We start from the raw sequence: 18,605 nt of genomic DNA, 5'->3' as shown, positions 1-18,605 counted from the left end.
GCCTCTGGAACTGGGGATAGGGTTGGGCTGGGGAAGGAGAGCTTTCAGACAGAAAGACCACAGAAATCACAGCTCTTACCCACTGCAGCTGCAGGCCTTCAAAGGTAAATTCTCCTCGGCTTTCTGCTTGCTTTTGTTCACTTTCCAGGGCCCTCAAATCACTGTGTTTTTGTTTGTATTTTGTTCAGATTTTACAGTTGTTAACTATGGGAAACCTGGCCTGACTAATTAACTTGAAATGTGGAACCAAGAATCATATATACCTTTTTAAGAGACCATTTATAAGAAAACTCTTCTCCCATTATTTTGTGGTCAGAAGGATTTGGATTGATTATTTACTTATTTATCCATCTCTCTTTTTAGGGCCGTACCTGCAGCATATGGAAGTTCCCAGGCTAGGGGTCGAATTGGAACTGCAGCTCCCAGCCTACACCACAGCCACAGCCATGATAGATCCAGAGCCATGTCTGTGACCTGCATCCCAGCAAACAGCAATGGTGGATCCTTAACCCACTGAGCCAGGCCAGGGATCCACCTTGCATCTTCATGGGTACTAGTTGGGTTCTCAACCAGCCGAGCCACAACGGGAACTCAGATTTGGATGATTTAAATGTCCTTAACTAGAGGCCTGGCTATGTTAAATGTTCTAAATAGAAACACACCTGGAACACTAAACAGATGCCAGCTACAAGTATGTACTAGATTCCAGGGGCACAGTAACAGGCAAGCCCCTGCCCCCTTGGCATTTATATTCTAGTGCGGGAAAAGACATAATAATTATATAAACACATGAGCATGCTATTTAAAAGGTGCTGATAAGTTATTTAAAGAAACACAAAGCATAGTAAGGCCACAGCAAAGAAAAGCATTGGCTAGAGAGCAACTCTCTGATACGCTGGCATTTTACAGACACCTGCAGTAAGCGTGGATGTCAGCCGCAAAAACATCTATGGAAACACTCTTCCAGGTACGTGAAATAATAGTGCGACGCCCTGAGGCGGAGGCGTGCCTGGAGTAGTGAGTAAACAGCCCGACGGGCCGCGTGGCCGGGAAGGTGTGAGCGAAGGTGGGGCGGGTGAGACCCACGACTGGGACCCAGATACTACGGGGCCTTTCCGGCTGTGGCCAGAGCTCTGGGCTGTACCGGGGGAGACGGGACACCGCCAGAGCTCCGGAGAAGAGGGAGACGAGTTACAGGGACACGCAGCACCATGGAGAGAACCTGAACGCATTGTTTTGAGTGGGGAAAGAAAGATTTATAGGAAAATATCATTTATGTTCACTCACAAGCAGATAAAAAAAAGTCCTATACAAAATATTATCAAACTGCTTTCATCAACACATAAAAGGACATCATCAACTAAGCTGATTTTATTCCAAAGATTCAAGGTCGATTTTACAGAGGGAAATAAATCTTTTGCCTGCTATGCTGACAGAATTTTTTAAAAGCTGTGATCGTTTCAATTAAGAAGCTGCATTTGACAACATTCAAAATCTAAATCATGATACAAATAATACCAAATAGAGCACATTATTAATCTGACAGCTGTGAATCAGAATCTCACTTCAGACAACACACTCAGTGATGAAACAGTGAAAGCTTTTCCTTCAAGTCTGTGAATGGTTCAAAGACTTCCACCCAAACCACTTTCCTTGCACAGGGTGGTGGATGTCCTGGCCAGTGAAGATGAAAGAAATAAATGATATAAAACTGGAAAGGATGAAATAAAACTGATAGGATATTCAGAGATGATATATCTGTATTATTTTACAAAATAAAAGAATACAGATAAATTATTACAGTCAGTGAGGTTATTTAACAAGGATGATGCTCCACAGTCCACATACAAAAATCTATTTTTAGCGCCACACCTGTTCCCAGGCTGGGGGTCCAATGGGAGCTGTAGCCGCCAGCCTACACCACAGCAACGCAGGATCTGAGCCACGTCTGCGGTCTACACCCCCAGCTCACAGCAATGCCGGATCCTTAACCCACTGAGCGAGGCCAGGGATCGAACCTGCAACCTCAAGGTTCCTAGTTGGATTTGTTTCCTCTATACCACGACGGGAACACCCGGTTGTACCTCTATACACAAGCAAGCAGAAAATGAAACTTCTGAAGATCCCATTTGCAAGACATTTGAAAAAGAAACAGTAAATGTCAGGAATAAATCTAACAAAAGATGTGCGAGAAGAACTTAGCACGTAAATCTATAAAACATTACGGACAGCAATTAATTCAGTGGAGCACAAAGACCAAGGAATTAGAAGCCCCAGTATTATAAATATTCCAGTCTGATCTATAGCACAAGAAAATCCCAGCAGGGTCTTTGGGGAGCTTGACAACCATGGAAACGCCAAGGGCCAGCAACAGTCTTTTGAGAGAAGAAGAATGTGTGGGACTTGCTGTATCACATACTAAGACGCATGAGAAGCTACTGCAGTTTAAAAAGCGAGGTACTGGTGTGAAGACGGACATAAACACCGAGGAATGGCTCAGGATGCCCAGAAACAACCTCACACATATGTAGAAAAAAGAGAGAGAGGTGGACAGCAACAGGAAAAAATTTTTTCAATGAACTCTTTGAGATTAACTAGATATCTAGATGGAATTAAACTTGGCTCCTATTCTAACCACACGGGAAAATCAGCTGCATATGGGTTGCAGCATAATGAAAAGCCAATACTAACACTTGCAGAATATAATTTAGTAAGATAACGTCATCATTTTGGAGTAGAAACGATGTTTTTTCTTTTGAGGGCCACCCCTGCAGCATGTGGAAGTCCCAGACTAGGGGTGGAATCAGAGCTGCAGCTGCTGGCCTACGCCACAGTCACAGCCACGCCAGATCCAGGCCAAATGTGCAGCCTAGGCTGCAGCTCGCAGCAACACCAGATCCTTGACCCACCGAGCAAGGCCAGGGAGCGAACCCGCATCCTCATGGATACTAGCTGGGTTCTTAACCCACTGAAGCACAACAGGAACTCCCACAAATGACTCTTTAAACAGGCACACACAGCACTAACCGTAAACAATGGATAAACTAGGCTACATTAAAATCAAAACCTTCGGTTCGTCAGCAGACACCCATTAAGGGAGTGAAAAGGCAAACCACAGAAGAGGAGACGATTGAACAGCACATACAAGCAAAGGGGACCGTGGCCTGTGTGTGTGTGTGTGTGTGTGTGTGTGTGTGTAGAACTTCTCCAAAAATCAACAAGGAAAAGACAATCCAATAGGAAAAAAGGGCAAGAGGCTTGAACGAGCACTCGACAGAAGAGGGTTTTCAAACACAGAGGGGGACCCATAGGTCAGTCCCATTAGGAATCGGGTAAATGCAAAGTTAAACCACATAACCTAACACTGTACGCCGGAACTGGGGGGGATCCCACGAGAGAGCAGACAGACGCATTGAGTGACCTCTCACGTCGCTGGCGGAGACGGTATGTAGCTGAACACTCTGTGAACAGTCTGCGTTTTCTATTAAAAGCTGAGGACACACACAGCTCACGACCAGTCTTCCTCGCAGCCACATTCCCAACAGAAACACGCGCACTCCAGAGGCACCTGCGGCCCCTTCAGAGCAGTGCTATTCGTGGAAACCGCCCATCAGTGAGGACGCGGCTCATGCTCTGCTTCTCTTCCTTCCGGGGCCGGCAAGAGCCCACGTCCTGACCATCTAGGGAGCTTTATGGGGCGGTGGGTCCTGTTTCGGTCAATTAAATGGGCAAAAAGGATGTGGCACATCTGGGCTGACGCTTTTGCGCAGGGGGTGGTCTAGTCTCACTGCCCCCCAGTGATTATGGAAGCGGGTCCTGCAGCGGGGTTTCATTAGTTTAGGTACCTGAGTCCCTGCCAATGTGCGGCACTAGTCAAAAATCATCCTTTGTGGGGTTAAGCCATTACTATTCAGGGTTTTTATCTCCTGCAGCATGACCCAGCCCATTTAACCCAAATGTACACCAGCAGTTGACTCAATCAATAAACTGGTTTCTTCACAGAATGGGATATTGTTACAGAAATAAAAATGAATGAGGGAGTTCCCACTGTGGCACGGTGGATAAAGAATCCTACTGCAGTGGCTCAGATTGCTTCAGAGGTGCAGGTCTGATCCCCAGCCCAGCGCAGTGGGTTAAAGGATCCCGCATTGCCACAGCTGTGGCACAGGTTGCAGCTGCGGCTCGGATTCAGTCCCTGACCTGGGAACTTCCATATGCCATAGGTGAGGCTACACCAAAAAAAAAAAAAAAAAAAAAAGGAGTGTAATTCAGCTGCACTCAACTCACAGACGAATCCCATAAACCTAGTGCTGAGTGAAAGAGGTCAGGCACATGGAAACACACCCCAGGTAGGTAGGATTTCGGTAGGGATGCTTAACTAGTAAGACTGCAGGGAAAGCGAGGACACGGATGTCGTAATAGCCAGGATGGTGGTAACTTGGCGAAGTCAAGAGAATAGAGTTGCTGAGGTTCGGGAAGGGACTTAACAGAGAGGCTCTGGGTGTTGACAATGTTCTGTTTCTTAGTTTGGGTGGTGGTTCCATGGGTGTTGCCTTGTGATAAACCACCAGGCTTCACATTTGCTTACTTTTCTGGATGGGCGTTATTATTATTTTTACTTTTCTGACCTGTTCAATTAAAAGGGATTTTAAGAAAAGTTACTAGTCGCTGTAGCAACAAACCAAGAATATAGTGCCCCCAAAGATACACATTTATTTCTCACTCACACGAAGGCCAAAGCAGAGGTTCCTGAGGTGGGTGGCTCTGCTCCAAGTGATGCTCAGACTCCTCCGGGCTTTTGGCTTCATCATCTCCAACGGGTAGCTTGTGAGGTCAAATGCGCCAAGGCATCAAGTTGGCCAAAATGGAAAAGACATGGGGGACTGTGCCCAGGAAAACGTGGGACCACGTCAGAGAAGCAGCACACCCCAGCTCCACTGCTCTCCCACGGGCTAGACTCAGTCTCATGGCCACACTGGAGAACAAGGGAAGCTGGGAGGGTCCTGCTGATCCCCAGCAAGAAGCAAGTGGGGTACGGAACAGCCGGCAAGGCCAGTCTCTGTCGCAACATCCAGGTACCAAAACCACCATCTGGTTTGCCAAAGACACCCAGGCATCCACACAGCCAACACACGGCGGCAGAGGAACAGACGTGCCGAATAAAGGAAACAGTGTCACAAAGAGCAGGAGAGCGGCCCTGCCCGAGCCGATCCTAACACAGCACCATCGACTCCGAGGAGGAGTAACGCGACTCTCAGCCTCAGTCTGCGGACCAACAAGCGTGAGAGCAGAGTCAGGCAGCAGTGGTGCCAGCAGTGCCAGCCTTTCCTGCCCGACTCCGAAGGGCGGCCTCCATCTCTGCACTCGTTCGTCCTCCTGTGGCTCCTGTCTGTTCTCTAAGCCTCACTCCCTGGACTTGCCAGTGCTTCCGAGTAACTTAACCTCCAGGAATTTTCTTAACTACTTTATCACAGCCAGACTTGTAACAGAGTAGATTTATCTTACCTGCTGAACCTCCAGTCCCACGTTGAACTTCAGCCGCCCAGGAGGCGTCCTTCTTTGGGGCTTGGCTGTGGCGGGAATGCTGCTGCGGAAAGCCCGACCCCTAAACGCGCCTCCAGCAAAGAGCCACGCAGCGGGAAGACAACCCTCACTTCCCAGATCTCCAAGGAGCGCACCCACCTGGGGGAACTTACTTTGTCCTTGGAACCCCAGCTGCAAGGATTTTAACCTCTCAAGACGGCAACCAGGGGGGCGGGTGCATTTCCTGTGGCAGATGCTCTCAACAGGCTACTTCCCAGCTGAGAGGCAGGCATCTGGATGCATGAGCAGCTGCACGGGTGATGCTCGTTACTCACCCATCTCCTTCTGGCTCCTACACGCTTCTGTCTCCCGGGGCAACACACCTCCCTCTCGACTCCCACCCACACACACTGGCTCTGCAAATCCTATTTCCCAGAACCCAAGGCCAGGTGGTTCTGTTAGGTACCGCCACAGGGGTGCCGCAAAGGGGAACGGAGAGTGAAAGAAGGAGGGGGGGTGGTATTCACACCTCCTTTCCAGGTGCCGTCAAGTTCCCCCAGCTGCAGACACCTGGCTCCAACTACCAGCTTCTCCTCCACTCTGCAGCAGCTTTGCCACACTTCTCAGTGGTACTGGCAGATCTGCCCCCGCTTGGCCGTCAGCACCCTTGAGGTCATGCCGTTCCTCAGACGTTCAAGGAGCTTCCCCCACAAAGGTCTGAGTACTGACCAGCCAGCAAGGGCCCCTTCTCTGAGCTGCTGGTTTGATAATCATGTGCTTCTTCCCTTTGTCTTCCCAGGTTACCTGAATTCTCCAGCTACTACTTTTTAATGACATCAGCGTCGTCTTCTGACGCGTTCGGCTTTCTATCACTTGTAATCAATTCTCTGCATTAAATGCCCTCTATGTGAAATACTTACTGTGGTTTCTAGCTTCCTGACTGGGCCCTGATTGATACACGGCTGAGTATTAAAAACAGTTGAATAAAAGGAAAAAAAATAAGAAATAAGGTTTGTTGATAATACTCCATAAAAAGCCTGCAGGTGCACACAGGAACTATTCATATTTTAAAAGAATCCTTGCACAAGAGGATGTTAAGTACAGGTGGTCGATAAATCCACGTAGGATTTCCTCTAGGATAATAACGCCGACACGGAGACCACCAACCTTCTTCTTGTACGTGAGGTTAGAAATGCAGGAGTTCCCACTGTGGCTCAGCAGATTAAGAACCCGACTATTGGAGTTCCTGTTGTGACCCAGTGGTTAACAAACTCGACTAGTATCCATGAGGACACAGGTTCGATCCCTGGCCTCGCTCAGTGGGTTAAGGATCTGGCGTTGCCACCAGCTGCAGTGTAGGTCGCAGACACAGCTCAGAGTCAGTGTGGCTGTGGCTGTGGTGTAGGCTGCCGGTTGTAGCTCCAATTCCACCCCCAGCCTGGGAAGTTCCATATGCCTCAGGTGCGGCCCTAAAAAGACCAAAAAAGAAGAAAGAAATGGAAGCTTTAGTGATGGGAATTTTTTGGAATAAAGAGAACTTCTCCCTGAATGGCAAAGCAGTGGTGCTGTTCCCTCCCTCCTAAGCCAAGGGAGAAAGACTCCAGCAGAAGCCGAAAGCCATTTCATGTTCCCATGAGAGGGACAGACCTTGCAGCCACTCAGCCTTACGTTCTCCAGCGAGAGGCCGGCTACACTCGGGACCTTACAGACCCAGCTCCATGCGGCCCCTGGGGGATCCTGCAGCAGACGCTTCCTGGGAGGAAGTAACCTGAATCCCTTCTGAATGGGGTTTGGACCCAGAGACCTGGCAAGCTCAGAGGCGGCTGGGTAGAGGGAGAGGAGTCAGCTGCTGGCGAGGCTGCATGTGGCTGTTCGGCAGCCCAGGCACACACGCGGTCTGTGGGCTCCCAGAAAAGCAACCAGGCTTAAGGAGGGCAGCTTGCCAGGGTGAGGGGCTTGGGCCCTGGCAGGATAGGTACACGGACAGGGTCTGAAGCTGAGGAGCCGACGGGGAGTGAGAGCGGAGCGTGGCCAGGAAGGAACCAAAGCCAGCAAGTGCACCCGTCCCCACAGGGGGCTCCAAAGAACCCCAACACCCCACACCCCGAGCCAACGCTGAAACACACGGATGGAGCCCAACTACGCTAGTCTTTCTGCCTCCAATATGCCCTCGCCCATCCCAGTGCTGGAAGTGACCCAGGAGGGAAAACTGAGTGGAGGGCAGGCTTCCCCACCCCCACCGGGCTGGGGGAGAACAGCCCTGACCAGAGGAGTGGCCAAGTGATCAGAAGGCAGGGGGACAAATAGGCTCACAGATGGGCCTGGCCACATAGTGGAACATATTTACACCACAACACTAACGATGCAGAGGAACCCTTGAGGTAAAGCCCCAAAGGCAGGGCTGTGGCAACCGCAGGCTTCTGGGAAGGGTAGCAGTGGGCAAGGCCTCTGCGCAATCAAAAGCCACTAGCTTGTGACCATGAGAACCGAGGGGCCAGGGCATCACCCACCCGACTGCTAGCCCCCTCCAACTGCTGAGCCGGTGCCAATAACCAGCATCCATCAGGCTTCCGGTTTCAGGAGAAGAAAAATCTGATCGTGTTTTAAGACAGTCTTCAGTGGGATTTTTTTTTCTTTTTCTTTGGCCACCATGAAGATGTAACGGATAAAATCAGTACCTCAGCTTCCTCATGTGAGCGTTTTTCCCCCCAACTAGGACTCCAGTTCTTAGAACGGGGAAGCGTTGACTGGCATCTGGCGAGACAACTAAACAGCTGAAGCCCCTTGAAGGAAACGAGGGGGGCTGTGTGATCGACAGTAGGGGGCACAGGTCTGTGCAGGGAAGACTTAGCAGCGCGGCTGCTCTGCGTCACTCCCCAGACGACCAGTGCCAGGGAGGTTACCCCTGTTCAAAGCCAGTGTGGATTTCCTGGTCCAGCCACTCTCCTCTAAGCAGGGATTCGAACATCCCGGCGTCTCCATCGTCAAAACACGCGTGTCGAGGCCGCCCCGGAAGGCAGAGGCAGGGGTGCCGGTGTGGAGGCGGCGCATCTCCGCTGCCCCTGCCCTGGTCTGGAAGCGAAACCTCACCCCTTCTCACGTGCCACGGGCCGGGCCCCATCTCCATGCAAGGAGCCGGGAAACATCGGACACTGTGTCCGGGAAAAGGACATTTCGGTGAGCAGCCAGCCCGGTTTTTTCCACAGAAGGTGCTGCTGCTGTGAGGCTCAGGAGGAGGCAAATGAACTGGCCAGGAAAGGAGCATCTTGGGAGGACGGCGCAACAAGTGACAATCCAGGAGGAAACATCACACAAGTGCAACAATGCAGAAGGAGCCACAGCTCTCAGCTCCTAAGGCTTAAAGAATGAAATGCTGGCCCACGTGGCGAGAGTTTCCTAGAGTTTCGAGTTTCCTGCAAAAGGAGTTGGCGAAGATGCAGCTGAATAAGGGAGGCCTGAGCAAGACCACACAGGGCCTGGGAAGGGGCCGTCTTTTGTTCTCAAAGCAATGAAATCCATTGATTTTTTTGTTTTTGTTTTCCACATGTTAGGGCCGTGGAAAACAATGCTGTGGCATAAGGAGGTTCCCAGGCTAGGGGTCCAATCAGAGCTACAGCTGCCAGCCTACACCACAGCCACAGCCACATAGGATCCGAGCCACATCTGCGACCTATACCACAGCTCATGGCAATGCCAGATCCTGAGCGAGGCCAGGGATCGAACCCGCAACCTCATGGTTCCTGGTCGGATTCGTTTCTGCTGCACCACGACGGGGACTCCCCATTGAAGAATTTTTTGTTGTTGTTGTTGTTGCTATTTCTTGGGCCGCTCCCGCGGCATATGGAGGTTCCCAGGCTAGGGGTTGAATCGGAGCTGTAGCCACCGGCCTACACCAGAGCCACAGCAACGCGGGATCCGAGCCGCGTCTGCAACCTACACCACAGCTCACGGCAACGCTGGATCGTTAACCCACTGAGCAAGGGCAGGGACCGAACCCGCAACCTCATGGTTCCTAGTCGGATTCGTTAACCACTGTGCCACGACGGGAACTCCCCCATTGAAGAATTTTAAGCAGAGAAGCGAGGTATCCGATGCCCATTTTAAACCGCTCACTTGGCTCTGGGGACAGAAGTGGGAGCAACAGGACCAGTAAGGTGACTTCTGCGGGAGGGAGTTGACTCTGCTGCCAGGTGGCCAGCCTGGGAGGGCGCAGGGACAGAGGGCGACCTGAGCAGAGGTCGCTGTGAAAACCCACAAAGGGCCTGTGCAGTCCCCTAAGCGCTGGAGTTACTGGAGCTGAGCGGCGGCTCCGCCAGAGCACGCGGCCTCCTTGGGACCCGAGTACCTCAGGGCCGTGTGACAGGGACGAAAGCGGAGCCCGCCCCGACGGCAGAGGCCCTGAACCTCTAAAGGGACATACGCCGAGGGAGCCGCGCACAGACCGCTCCCAAACCTGGCCCGCTCCTGTCTCTCACCCCCTCCTGGCCGTTTGTGGGGACGCGTCTCCTGCTGTGGAGAAAAGCAGCAGCAAGGCCAAGACTTCAGCGCCTTCTCAGTTCACGGATGTCTTATGATCAGTTTAAGATACAAACCCAAAGTCAAGTGAGCACAATGTCTAAACCGGCGCCTCCTGTGCCTTTAACTACTTCTGCCTCCCAGCTCCGCTCCACTTCAGTCAAGGAGCCTGCGCTGGGGAGGGAGGGACCCTCTGGGCGCCCCCCAAGAGCTGCTGACTGCTCTGCACCCAGCTGCGAAGCAGGAGGGGAGAGGGTTCCTGCTTGACTGGCGTTTCTGTGCCCCAGGCCAGGGCTCTTGGGCCCTCTTCTGCAGCCCCCTTGGCCCCGGCGCCTGTAGCTTTATTCTGGGTGGTCTGCCCCTCCCTCCCGAGCCCACGAGGCGCACCCCTGGCTTCTCTGCGCTGACGTCGCCACCTTCCAGACCCTGAGCGGGCCTCTGTTCGCCGCTGCACTTCCAAGGCAGGAGTCGGGCTCCAGATTCCCCGTCCCTGGGCTTTGGGGATAAATACCTCGAGCTTCCTGAATGGTCCCAGTGGAGTCTCCAGTTGGACCCCTTCCCACTCCCGTGTACCGCGTACTAGGACTCTGGCCTCCCGCTCGCAAACTGTTCCTTAAACTGGCCTCACCGCGGCTTACACAGCGGCGTGCTGTGACTTCTTCAGGAAACACACCGTCCTCTCTTCGGTCTAGACTCCCAGCGTCAGACACCCAAGCCCAGGCAAGAACCTGAACGGGAGCTTGTCCTGAGGCTGATGATGGAGCGGGGAGGACCCGACTCAGGAGAGCCCTGCTTGCAGAATCCGCGACGGATGGAGACACTCGTGGCGGCTGGGCTGAGCGAGGGGGAGCCGGGGGCCCGCGTCAGACCCAGAAAGATATTTACTCAGGTGGCTCGAGCCAGGACAGGCAGAGAGAGAATCCAAATCACAAGTAAGGGAGGCGGCGGAGCCCAGCGGTCCTGCTGAGCACGGTGAGAGACCAGGGGAAGCGAATCAAGGCCTAGGGGGATAAATGGCACCGGGAAACAGAGACACCGTAAAAGGAGCCGTGTGTCTTACAGCGAGGGGCCCGGCTCCTCCAAAACAGGCCTGGGATGGACGGCTTGAGCCTCCTGCCCCGTGGAGCTGCCGTCACAGCCGTCTCCCCAGGGGATCCCGACCAGCTGGAGAGGACGCTCAGGGTATTGGATCTGGGCTGCCCAGCAGCCAGCCCCACTCACCAGCCTCACATCCCCCCCGACCGGAAGCCTCTCCAGTGGGCTGTGCGATCCTTCTGACATCCGTGCCATCCAGCCTCTCCCACCCTTTGTCTGCACATCTCCTGGTCCCGCCCCCTTCTTCAAGGGGTTGGCACCTGCTACGAGCCAACCGCAACCATCACCCTGGAGAACTGCCAAGTCCATGCAGATGCCCTCCCAGGCCCTGAGCCCTGCGCGCCTTCACCAGTCTCCCTGGAGCCTCCCTCGCACACTTCCCGGGTCCTCTCCCCATAACTACACTCTGGACACTGCCATCGCCTGGCGCTGCTCTGCTTCCCTATGGGAACTATTCTGAGTTCCAATTTCTGAGCCCAGCCTCCCAGGCTCCCAGACTCCTGGTCCAATTACTGCCAATGCAAGAGCCGGCTCCCGTCTGCACTCACACATCTGTTCTATAAAATTCCGTGGTCCGGCACTGCCATCGCTGACTTGCGAACGGTCTGAGCCTCCTCTGCTCGATTTCACTTCAACGGGGCGGCAAGGTTCCCATCCCGGGTGATCCCTCAGTGCTCACTCTTTCCACTGCTACACCTACATTCCTGGGCAGGCCGAGCTCCCCCACTGGGCTGGCTGGGGTCACTGATTCATGAACGCCGCCCTGTAAGTTCCAACAGGCCCTCGACATTGCACTGCAGTCCTCTCCTGCTGCGATCTGGCTTCTCGCTCAACTTTACGGACCTTTCAACAGCATCTGACAGCCTCCCCATCCCTTCCGTGTGAAGTCCACTCCCCTGGTTTCACTTCTGCATCTGTGGCCAAACCTTCTCAGCTTGTCACCTTCACTGGTTTATTCTTCTCTTCCCAGACTTCACATGCTCCTGAGAGCTCAGAGCCCTTTTCCCTTCTCCTCAATCACACTCTGGCCATCTTGCCTGTCCCTATGACCGAAGCACCTCCTCCAGGCTGCTGAGTTTACGTCCCATTTCCAAAGGACAGTCAGGTACCGAAAGGCCACCACCCTGAACGGCATCACTAGCCAACCAGCTGCCCGAGCCAGACGCCCAAGCCGTGCTTCAGACCTTCTCTCTCTAAGCCTCCGTGTCCCTCAGTTCTACCTGCAGAGGTTCTCCTGCCTGCCTGCCTCCTCCATCGTCTGAAGGCATCGTCAGGTGCCCTCATCATGGGCCTGAACCTGGGTTCCTGCGACACCCCTGCTTTTCATCAGTCCCACTCAGCTGGTCCCTGTCACCTCCTTAGAAGAATCTCAAGGGACCAGCTCTGGGAACACAAGGATAAAGACGAGCGAGAAGCAGCCGATGGCACAAAGCAATCACCGCACAACATTTAAATCCTGAAGCCGCACTTTGCACACAGCGCTAAGAGTGCAGGTGCACACGCCAGCCCTGCTTCGGGAGTCCTGGAGAAGGAAACCACTGGCCCGTCTGGAAGGAGGAGTAAGACGCTGCCAGTCAGATGAGCATTTGGCAGAGAAGCCCACGCCGAGGTATTGAGCTACTCTATCTGCTAAACGCTTCCCAGTCCAGCCTCCAAACACGCTCTCTGGTCTACACAGACTGCCCCTAAGCATCCCCCCCTTACCGGAGGCACCTAACTGGCTCAGAGCCCTGGAACCTGCGTCCCAGTGGTCACCTGCAGGTCTTGCTCTTTGAATCAGGTAAAACAGGCTGTGTTTTATGCTTGGGCCCACGGCACAGGCCTTCCACAAGAGGCCAAGGACTCTCAGGCAGGTCATGACCCAGCACTGGCTGTCCTTGGACAAGCTGGTCTGGCCGCCTCCCGGGCAGAAACAGACACACCCCCTGCCAGCGAGGAGCCTGATGCCCACCCCGAGTGGCACCAATCAGCTGTGATGAAGAGACCCAGACCCTACCCCACCCCTTCCAGCAACAACTCAGAACCCATCAGGAATCTTTAAGTACCCTATACAATTAAGAATGTTGAAAGGCCTATCTTGAGTTCCCCAAGTCTTTCTCAGTCAACAGATGCATTCTTTACCCTTCAATCCCTAACCATGCCTGGCGAAGATCCTTAGAAAACAGTCTGGCTTATAACACACAACAGTCACAGCTACAGTTTATCGAGCACCTCCTGTGTACCCAGCCCTGGCAACATGTTTCCTCGTTAATCCACACAACAACCTCATGAGACAGGAATCCTAGCATTTTCCAAATGAGGAACGTGACTTTCAAGATTCAAAGACTCCTGGGGGAGTTCCCTGGTGGCTCAGTGGGCTAAGGATCCAGCATGGTCACAGCTGTGGTGGTGAGTTCGATCCTTGGCTCAGGGACTTGTGCATGCCACAGGCGTGATCAGAAAAAAAAAAAAAAAACCCTCACCAACCAACCTAAGGGTAAAAGACTCTCGGCAATAAGCGGCAGTCCTACCTGATTCCAAAATCTATGCTCTCAGCCTGACACACATCAGAGCCCCAGGACTACTCCCCTACCAGGAGTAGTTCGGGCCATGAGGCTCCAAAGATGGAGATGAGAATTAGGTATTCAGTACAGGGGCAACCTGGAAGCCCAGCCACAAGGGTGGTGGCACCAGTGCCCCAGAGCCAAGAAGCGCTGCCTTAAAGACCTGGACAGGATCAAGCTGTAGGAGGAGCTGGGGTGAGCTCGTCCGCAGGTGGGAAAATGAGAAGAGAGGAAAGGAAAGTGCTAGGACAGGAAGCCCATGGGCTCCTGAGAGACGGAAAGAGGAGCCTAACCCAGAGATGCCTAGAACCCCAAACCACGCAGCTTTCACGACTCCGAGGGGCCCTGTAATTCCAGATACCGCCGTGTTCTCACGATACGCTCCTTGTTCTTCAGCTGCAGCCCAAACGACCTTACACTTCCTGGAACCAAGAAGCCTTCATTAAAGCAAGACTGAGCCAGGGCGCACATTACATTTTGCTTGTGGGACGGAGGAAGGGTGACCACGTCCTGGGTCACAGCCTGGCCGGGAACAGTCTGAGCCTGGGGTTCAAGATTTGGCTCCCTTTCCAAGGGGGGTCCAGAGGTCACCTGCGCTTGTAGAGACAGGGCTGAAGCTTCAGGCCTGCGAGTTGAGCCTTGGGCCCTACCCGAGGGGGCCCAGTCTTTTGAAAGTCGAACAGGAAGAAATGGCTGTTGGTCAGGTCCTGGGGGCAGAAAAGACCCAATGAGCTCTAAACCCTCACCCCGGCTCCTCAAAACACATCCATCCATGTCCCGCCCCTGCTCGGAAAGCTGCCCAGGGCTCTTGAGTGAACTGTGCTCTCCGTGAGCTGAGGCCTGTGTCTGGCTCCGACCTCCTTCCTGAAGCCCGTCGCCCAAGGGCCACCCGTGAGACAAGAGCAGGGACAGACCTCTTTGGGCCCTCACCTTGGAGATGACCTTGAAGCCCAGTTTGGCGACAGCCCCCAGGAAGGTCCGAACATCTTCGAAGCGGCTGCTGACCTCAGCCACTTTCAGGAGACCCCTGAGAAGGACGGAAAGTTCCAGTGAATGCACCGACACACACATGCACGTACACCTGCTCCTGCGGCCTGCGGCTCCTACCCTGGCTTCAGTACACGATTGGCCTCCTCTAGGAAGTCTCGGATGTTGGTTCCCATCAGTGAAAGGCAGAACACGGCCACGTCCACAGACGCATCCTCCAGAGGCACCTGCGGAGAGCGGGAGTGTGGCATAAAGCACGTGACCCAGGGAGGAGAAAGCACGTGACCCAGGGCTAGGGTGGGGGCAGGGAGGGCGTGTTGAGATCAGCACACGGGGTTGATCTCAAGGGACTACCTGGGCCATGTCACACACGGTGACCCTGGGGTCCAGGGAGGCCAAGTCAAAGCAGTGCACAGGATTCCGGATGCTCGAGGCCAGGCGGCAATCCCCACAGCCAAAGTCGGCCACCACCAGAGACGCAGGCCTGGGAGTGGGAGGCAGGGATGGCTCGCGGGCGGGGTCCCAGCCGGGACCGAGCCGCCTCACGCCTCACGTGCCCCACCCCTCACCGCTGGCGAAGATCCCTGGCGATGCGGTCCACGGGCTGCAGCGGCCACTTCCTGACCTGGCTCTGGAACCCACGGTGGTAAAGGAGGAAGGCCTCGGGGTCTTCCTGGAAGAGGCGCTGCGCGGCATGGCTGGGCTGCGAGTACAGCTGTTCGTTGAGGTAGCGGAAGCGGGCGCCGTCCAGCCGCTGGGCCATGCGGGCCCTTAGGGCCTGGGCCCGGGCCCCGGGGCCATCTGGCCCGGCGGCAGGAGGCACCTCTGTCTCCTGGGTGGGGGCAGGGGCCGGCTCCGGAGGCTGGCCCGGGGGCTGAGGGGGGCGAAACTTGTTCTTCTGTCTTCGCTTATTCTTCTGCCGGTTCCGCCACTGCTTGCGACTCAAGGTGCGGGGGGGTTCAGAGGAAGGGGTCTCAGGGCTTGGCTTGGTGGGGTCATTTGCAGCACTAGAATTCCAAGCTTTAGGACCTGCAGGGAGGGAGACAGGAAGGCACATCTGAGGCAAGATCCCCTGAATCGGCACGTCATCCTGGTCACACCCCTGTGCCTGAGACAGACTGTGGATGAAAGGGCTGCTGCTGCTTCTTTTTTTTCTTTCTTTTTCAGGGCCGCACCCGCAACATAAGGAGGTTCCCAGGCTAGGGATGGACTCAGAGCTACAGCTGCCAGCCTACACCACGGCCACAGCAACGTGGGATTCGAGCTGCATCTGCGACCTACGCCACAGCTCACAGCAGTGCCGGATCCTTAACCCACAGAGCAGGGCCAGGGATCGAACCCGCATCCCCATGGATACCAGTCGGATTCTTAACCTGCTAAACCACGACAGGAACGCCTGCAAGTACTTCTTATTCCCTAAGCCCAAACTCTCTGGTGGCAGCCCAGCTCTGTCCTACATAGGATCGGCCGACCCCTGCCCTGTCCACACACACTAATACCTGTTTGGGCAACACTGCCCAAGTGCTGGACAGGATCTGCAGGGGCCCGTTTCTGGTGTTTCCTCTTTCCTGTCTCTTTGTTAGCAGAGTCTCTGCCACGAAGAGCCCCTTCGTGGCACCTATTCCTTGCCGCTTCCTCTACCTCAGAGTCACTGCCAGGCGGGCCCCGATTTTGACATTTCTTCTTTCTTTTCTTCTCTCCTTCGGGAGAAGCACTGGCACATAAGGCCTTTTTCGGGTGTTTCCTCTTCCTCTCCACCACTTCCTCCTCCTCAGAGTCACTACCGGGCAGGCTGGGGGGCTGCCGGGGCAGAGCTGCTGCCTCCAGGACCCTTAATGTCGCCAAGAGCCGGCGGCGCTTGGATCCCTGGGGGAGACAAGAGTGAGAGTGGGACAGGGAGAACGGCTGGGGCCTGCGGATCAGAGAGGGGACCCGACTCAGACGCCGGGTGGAGGCATCTGGATTATTCCCAGGCAACCTAACTAGCCTGTCACCATCCCCACCTTTGGGAGGCTGGAGGTCAGAGAAATCACCCACCCCACGAGCTTCACTGTGATGAGGCACTAGAGTTCTCCAGAGACGTGTGATAAGGCCACGAGCAACAGGACCAAGGCCAGCGACCAGGAGTTCCAACTCTTCAGCTCAGGCTTTTCCCTCTAGCTGGTACCTTTCTTTTGCTTTTGGCTGTGCCTGCAGAATGTGGAAGTTCCTGGACCAGGGATCAAACCCGTGCCACAGCAGCAACCCAGGCCACTTCAGTGACACCACCATATCCTTCATTCGCTGTGCCATAAGGGAACTCCTAGCTGGTACCTTTCGAGAGGTAAGGAAGCTTCTGAACACAGGAGTGACAGAATCACACTCGTGTGTATTAAAGAAGTGTAGAGAACAGGAGTTCCCGTCGTGGGGCAGTGGAAACGAATCTGACTAGGAACCATGAGGTTGCAGGTTCGATCCCTGGCCTTGCCCTGTGGGTTAAGGATCCGGCGTTGCCACGAGCTGCAGTGTAGGTCAGACGTGGCTCAGATCTGGCATTGCTGTGGTTGTGGTGTAGGCCAGCAGAGTGTAGCTCTGATTGGACCCCTAGCCTGGGAACCTCCATATGCTACAGGTGCGGCCCTACAAAGCAAAAAAAAAAAAAAAAAAAAAGAAGAAGAAGAAGAAGAAGAAATATAGAGATCAACCTGAAAGGGGAAGGAGTTCCCGATGCTCAGGGAGTTAAGAATCTGACAGAATGTCGATGAGATTGTGGGCTCGATCCCTGGCCTCACTCAGTGGGATCCAGTGCTGCTGCAAGCGAAGGCATAGGTCGAAGATGTGGCTCAGATCTGGTGTTGCCTTAACTGTGGCTGTGGCGGAGACCAGCAGCTGCAGCTCCTATTGGACCCCTAGCCTGGGAACTTCCATATGTCGGGGGTGTGGCCCTAAAAAGAAAAGAAAAGCGGGGGAGGAGAGAAGCTGTAGCAGAGCCCAGGGGTTGGGTTACAGCGCTGGGCTGAGAGGGTGCAGAGAAGGGAGTAAAGCAGGTAGAGGCCGTGCCGAGGCGGACTGGAGGGTAGGAAGAGCCTGAGAGTGGGGCAGAGGCTTGAAGAAGAAGGGCTACTGCCTGGGGCCGTTCCGGGCTCAAGTCCTGCGGGGCCCTCCTAGGCCGGCACTTGCCTTGGAGGCCCTAGGGACCCTGGGCACCACCTCCCTTTGAAAGGAGGTACTGACAACCCCCAGGGCTCAATGACAGCCCCTCACTCGCTCCTCCTCTTTCCAATCACAGCAAGAACCAACGACCTCAACACGGAAGTCCGAAGAAATCATCCCCAGCTAAAATCCTCCCTCGGCTTCTTTCTACCCTTCCTTATACGCGGAATTTCTAATCCAGCTCTCCAACTTCTGGGGCATCGCCTCTCACTCTCGGTGTTCCCACCGCCCGGATTATTTCCTGGGCGCGATCCTAGCAGGACAGGCTCTCCTGCGCCAGGGTGCTCCGCACGTGCTTCTCGCGTCCAAGAAACCCGCTCGGCTTCACCTCCCGCCCGCCAGCCCCCTCAGTTCCCACGGCATTTTCCTTCGGAAGCCCGGGCCCTTCCACCTGCCGCGGGGCTGCCGCCGCCCTCCCCCAGCCCGCCCGCCGCGCCCCTCCGCTCCGGGGTCTGCCCGCCCTGCCCGAGGGGCCGCTCACCTTGGTGTGCGAGGCTGCCGGGGGCCGCGGCCGTAAGGGCACCGGCCGGGGGTCCGGGACGGCCGGGGCCTCCTCGGCCCACGCGGGCTCCTCAAACATGCGGCCGGGAGGCGAGCTCGGGGGCCCGCGCGCCTCTCCACGTGCGCAGCGCGTCCCGGGGCTCCCGGCGCGCAAGCCGCCCGAGCGCCGCCGGGAACCACCGAGTGCCGGCGGCGGCTAGACAAGCCGGCGCGGCGCCGGGGACCATCGAGTTCACACACCGGCGGCTA

At 54.9% G+C, this 18,605-nt stretch overlaps 1 protein-coding gene and 1 long non-coding RNA gene across 2 annotated transcripts; one reads left to right on the top strand and one right to left on the bottom strand.

Moving 5' to 3' along the window:
- On the top strand, positions 1-6,436 carry LOC146399660 (uncharacterized). The gene is made up of 2 exons (XR_014814510.1): positions 1-104; positions 910-6,436. It is a non-coding gene; the product is annotated as an uncharacterized LOC146399660 (long non-coding RNA).
- A 3,167-nt stretch (positions 6,437-9,603) lies between these two features.
- RRP8 (ribosomal RNA processing 8) lies at positions 9,604-18,541 on the bottom strand. The gene is made up of 7 exons (XM_003357134.5): positions 18,337-18,541; positions 16,163-16,529; positions 15,233-15,692; positions 15,018-15,147; positions 14,784-14,890; positions 14,607-14,703; positions 9,604-14,383 (listed from the first exon to the last, which is right to left on the bottom strand). Exons 1-7 carry the CDS (start codon positions 18,433-18,435, stop codon positions 14,264-14,266), a joined length of 1,380 nt encoding a protein of 459 aa, XP_003357182.3. The 5' UTR covers positions 18,436-18,541; the 3' UTR covers positions 9,604-14,263.
- Between the last annotated feature and the right edge of the window lie 64 nt (positions 18,542-18,605).

Source organism: Sus scrofa, chromosome 9 (assembly GCF_054392235.1).
Source record: "Sus scrofa isolate SSC_HxYL_T2T_F1_AM1 chromosome 9, Sscrofa_HxYL_maternal_Yorkshire_Landrace_v2.0, whole genome shotgun sequence".
NCBI classification, from domain to species: domain Eukaryota; kingdom Metazoa; phylum Chordata; class Mammalia; order Artiodactyla; family Suidae; genus Sus; species Sus scrofa.
This window is presented reverse-complemented; position numbering and strand designations above follow the sequence as displayed.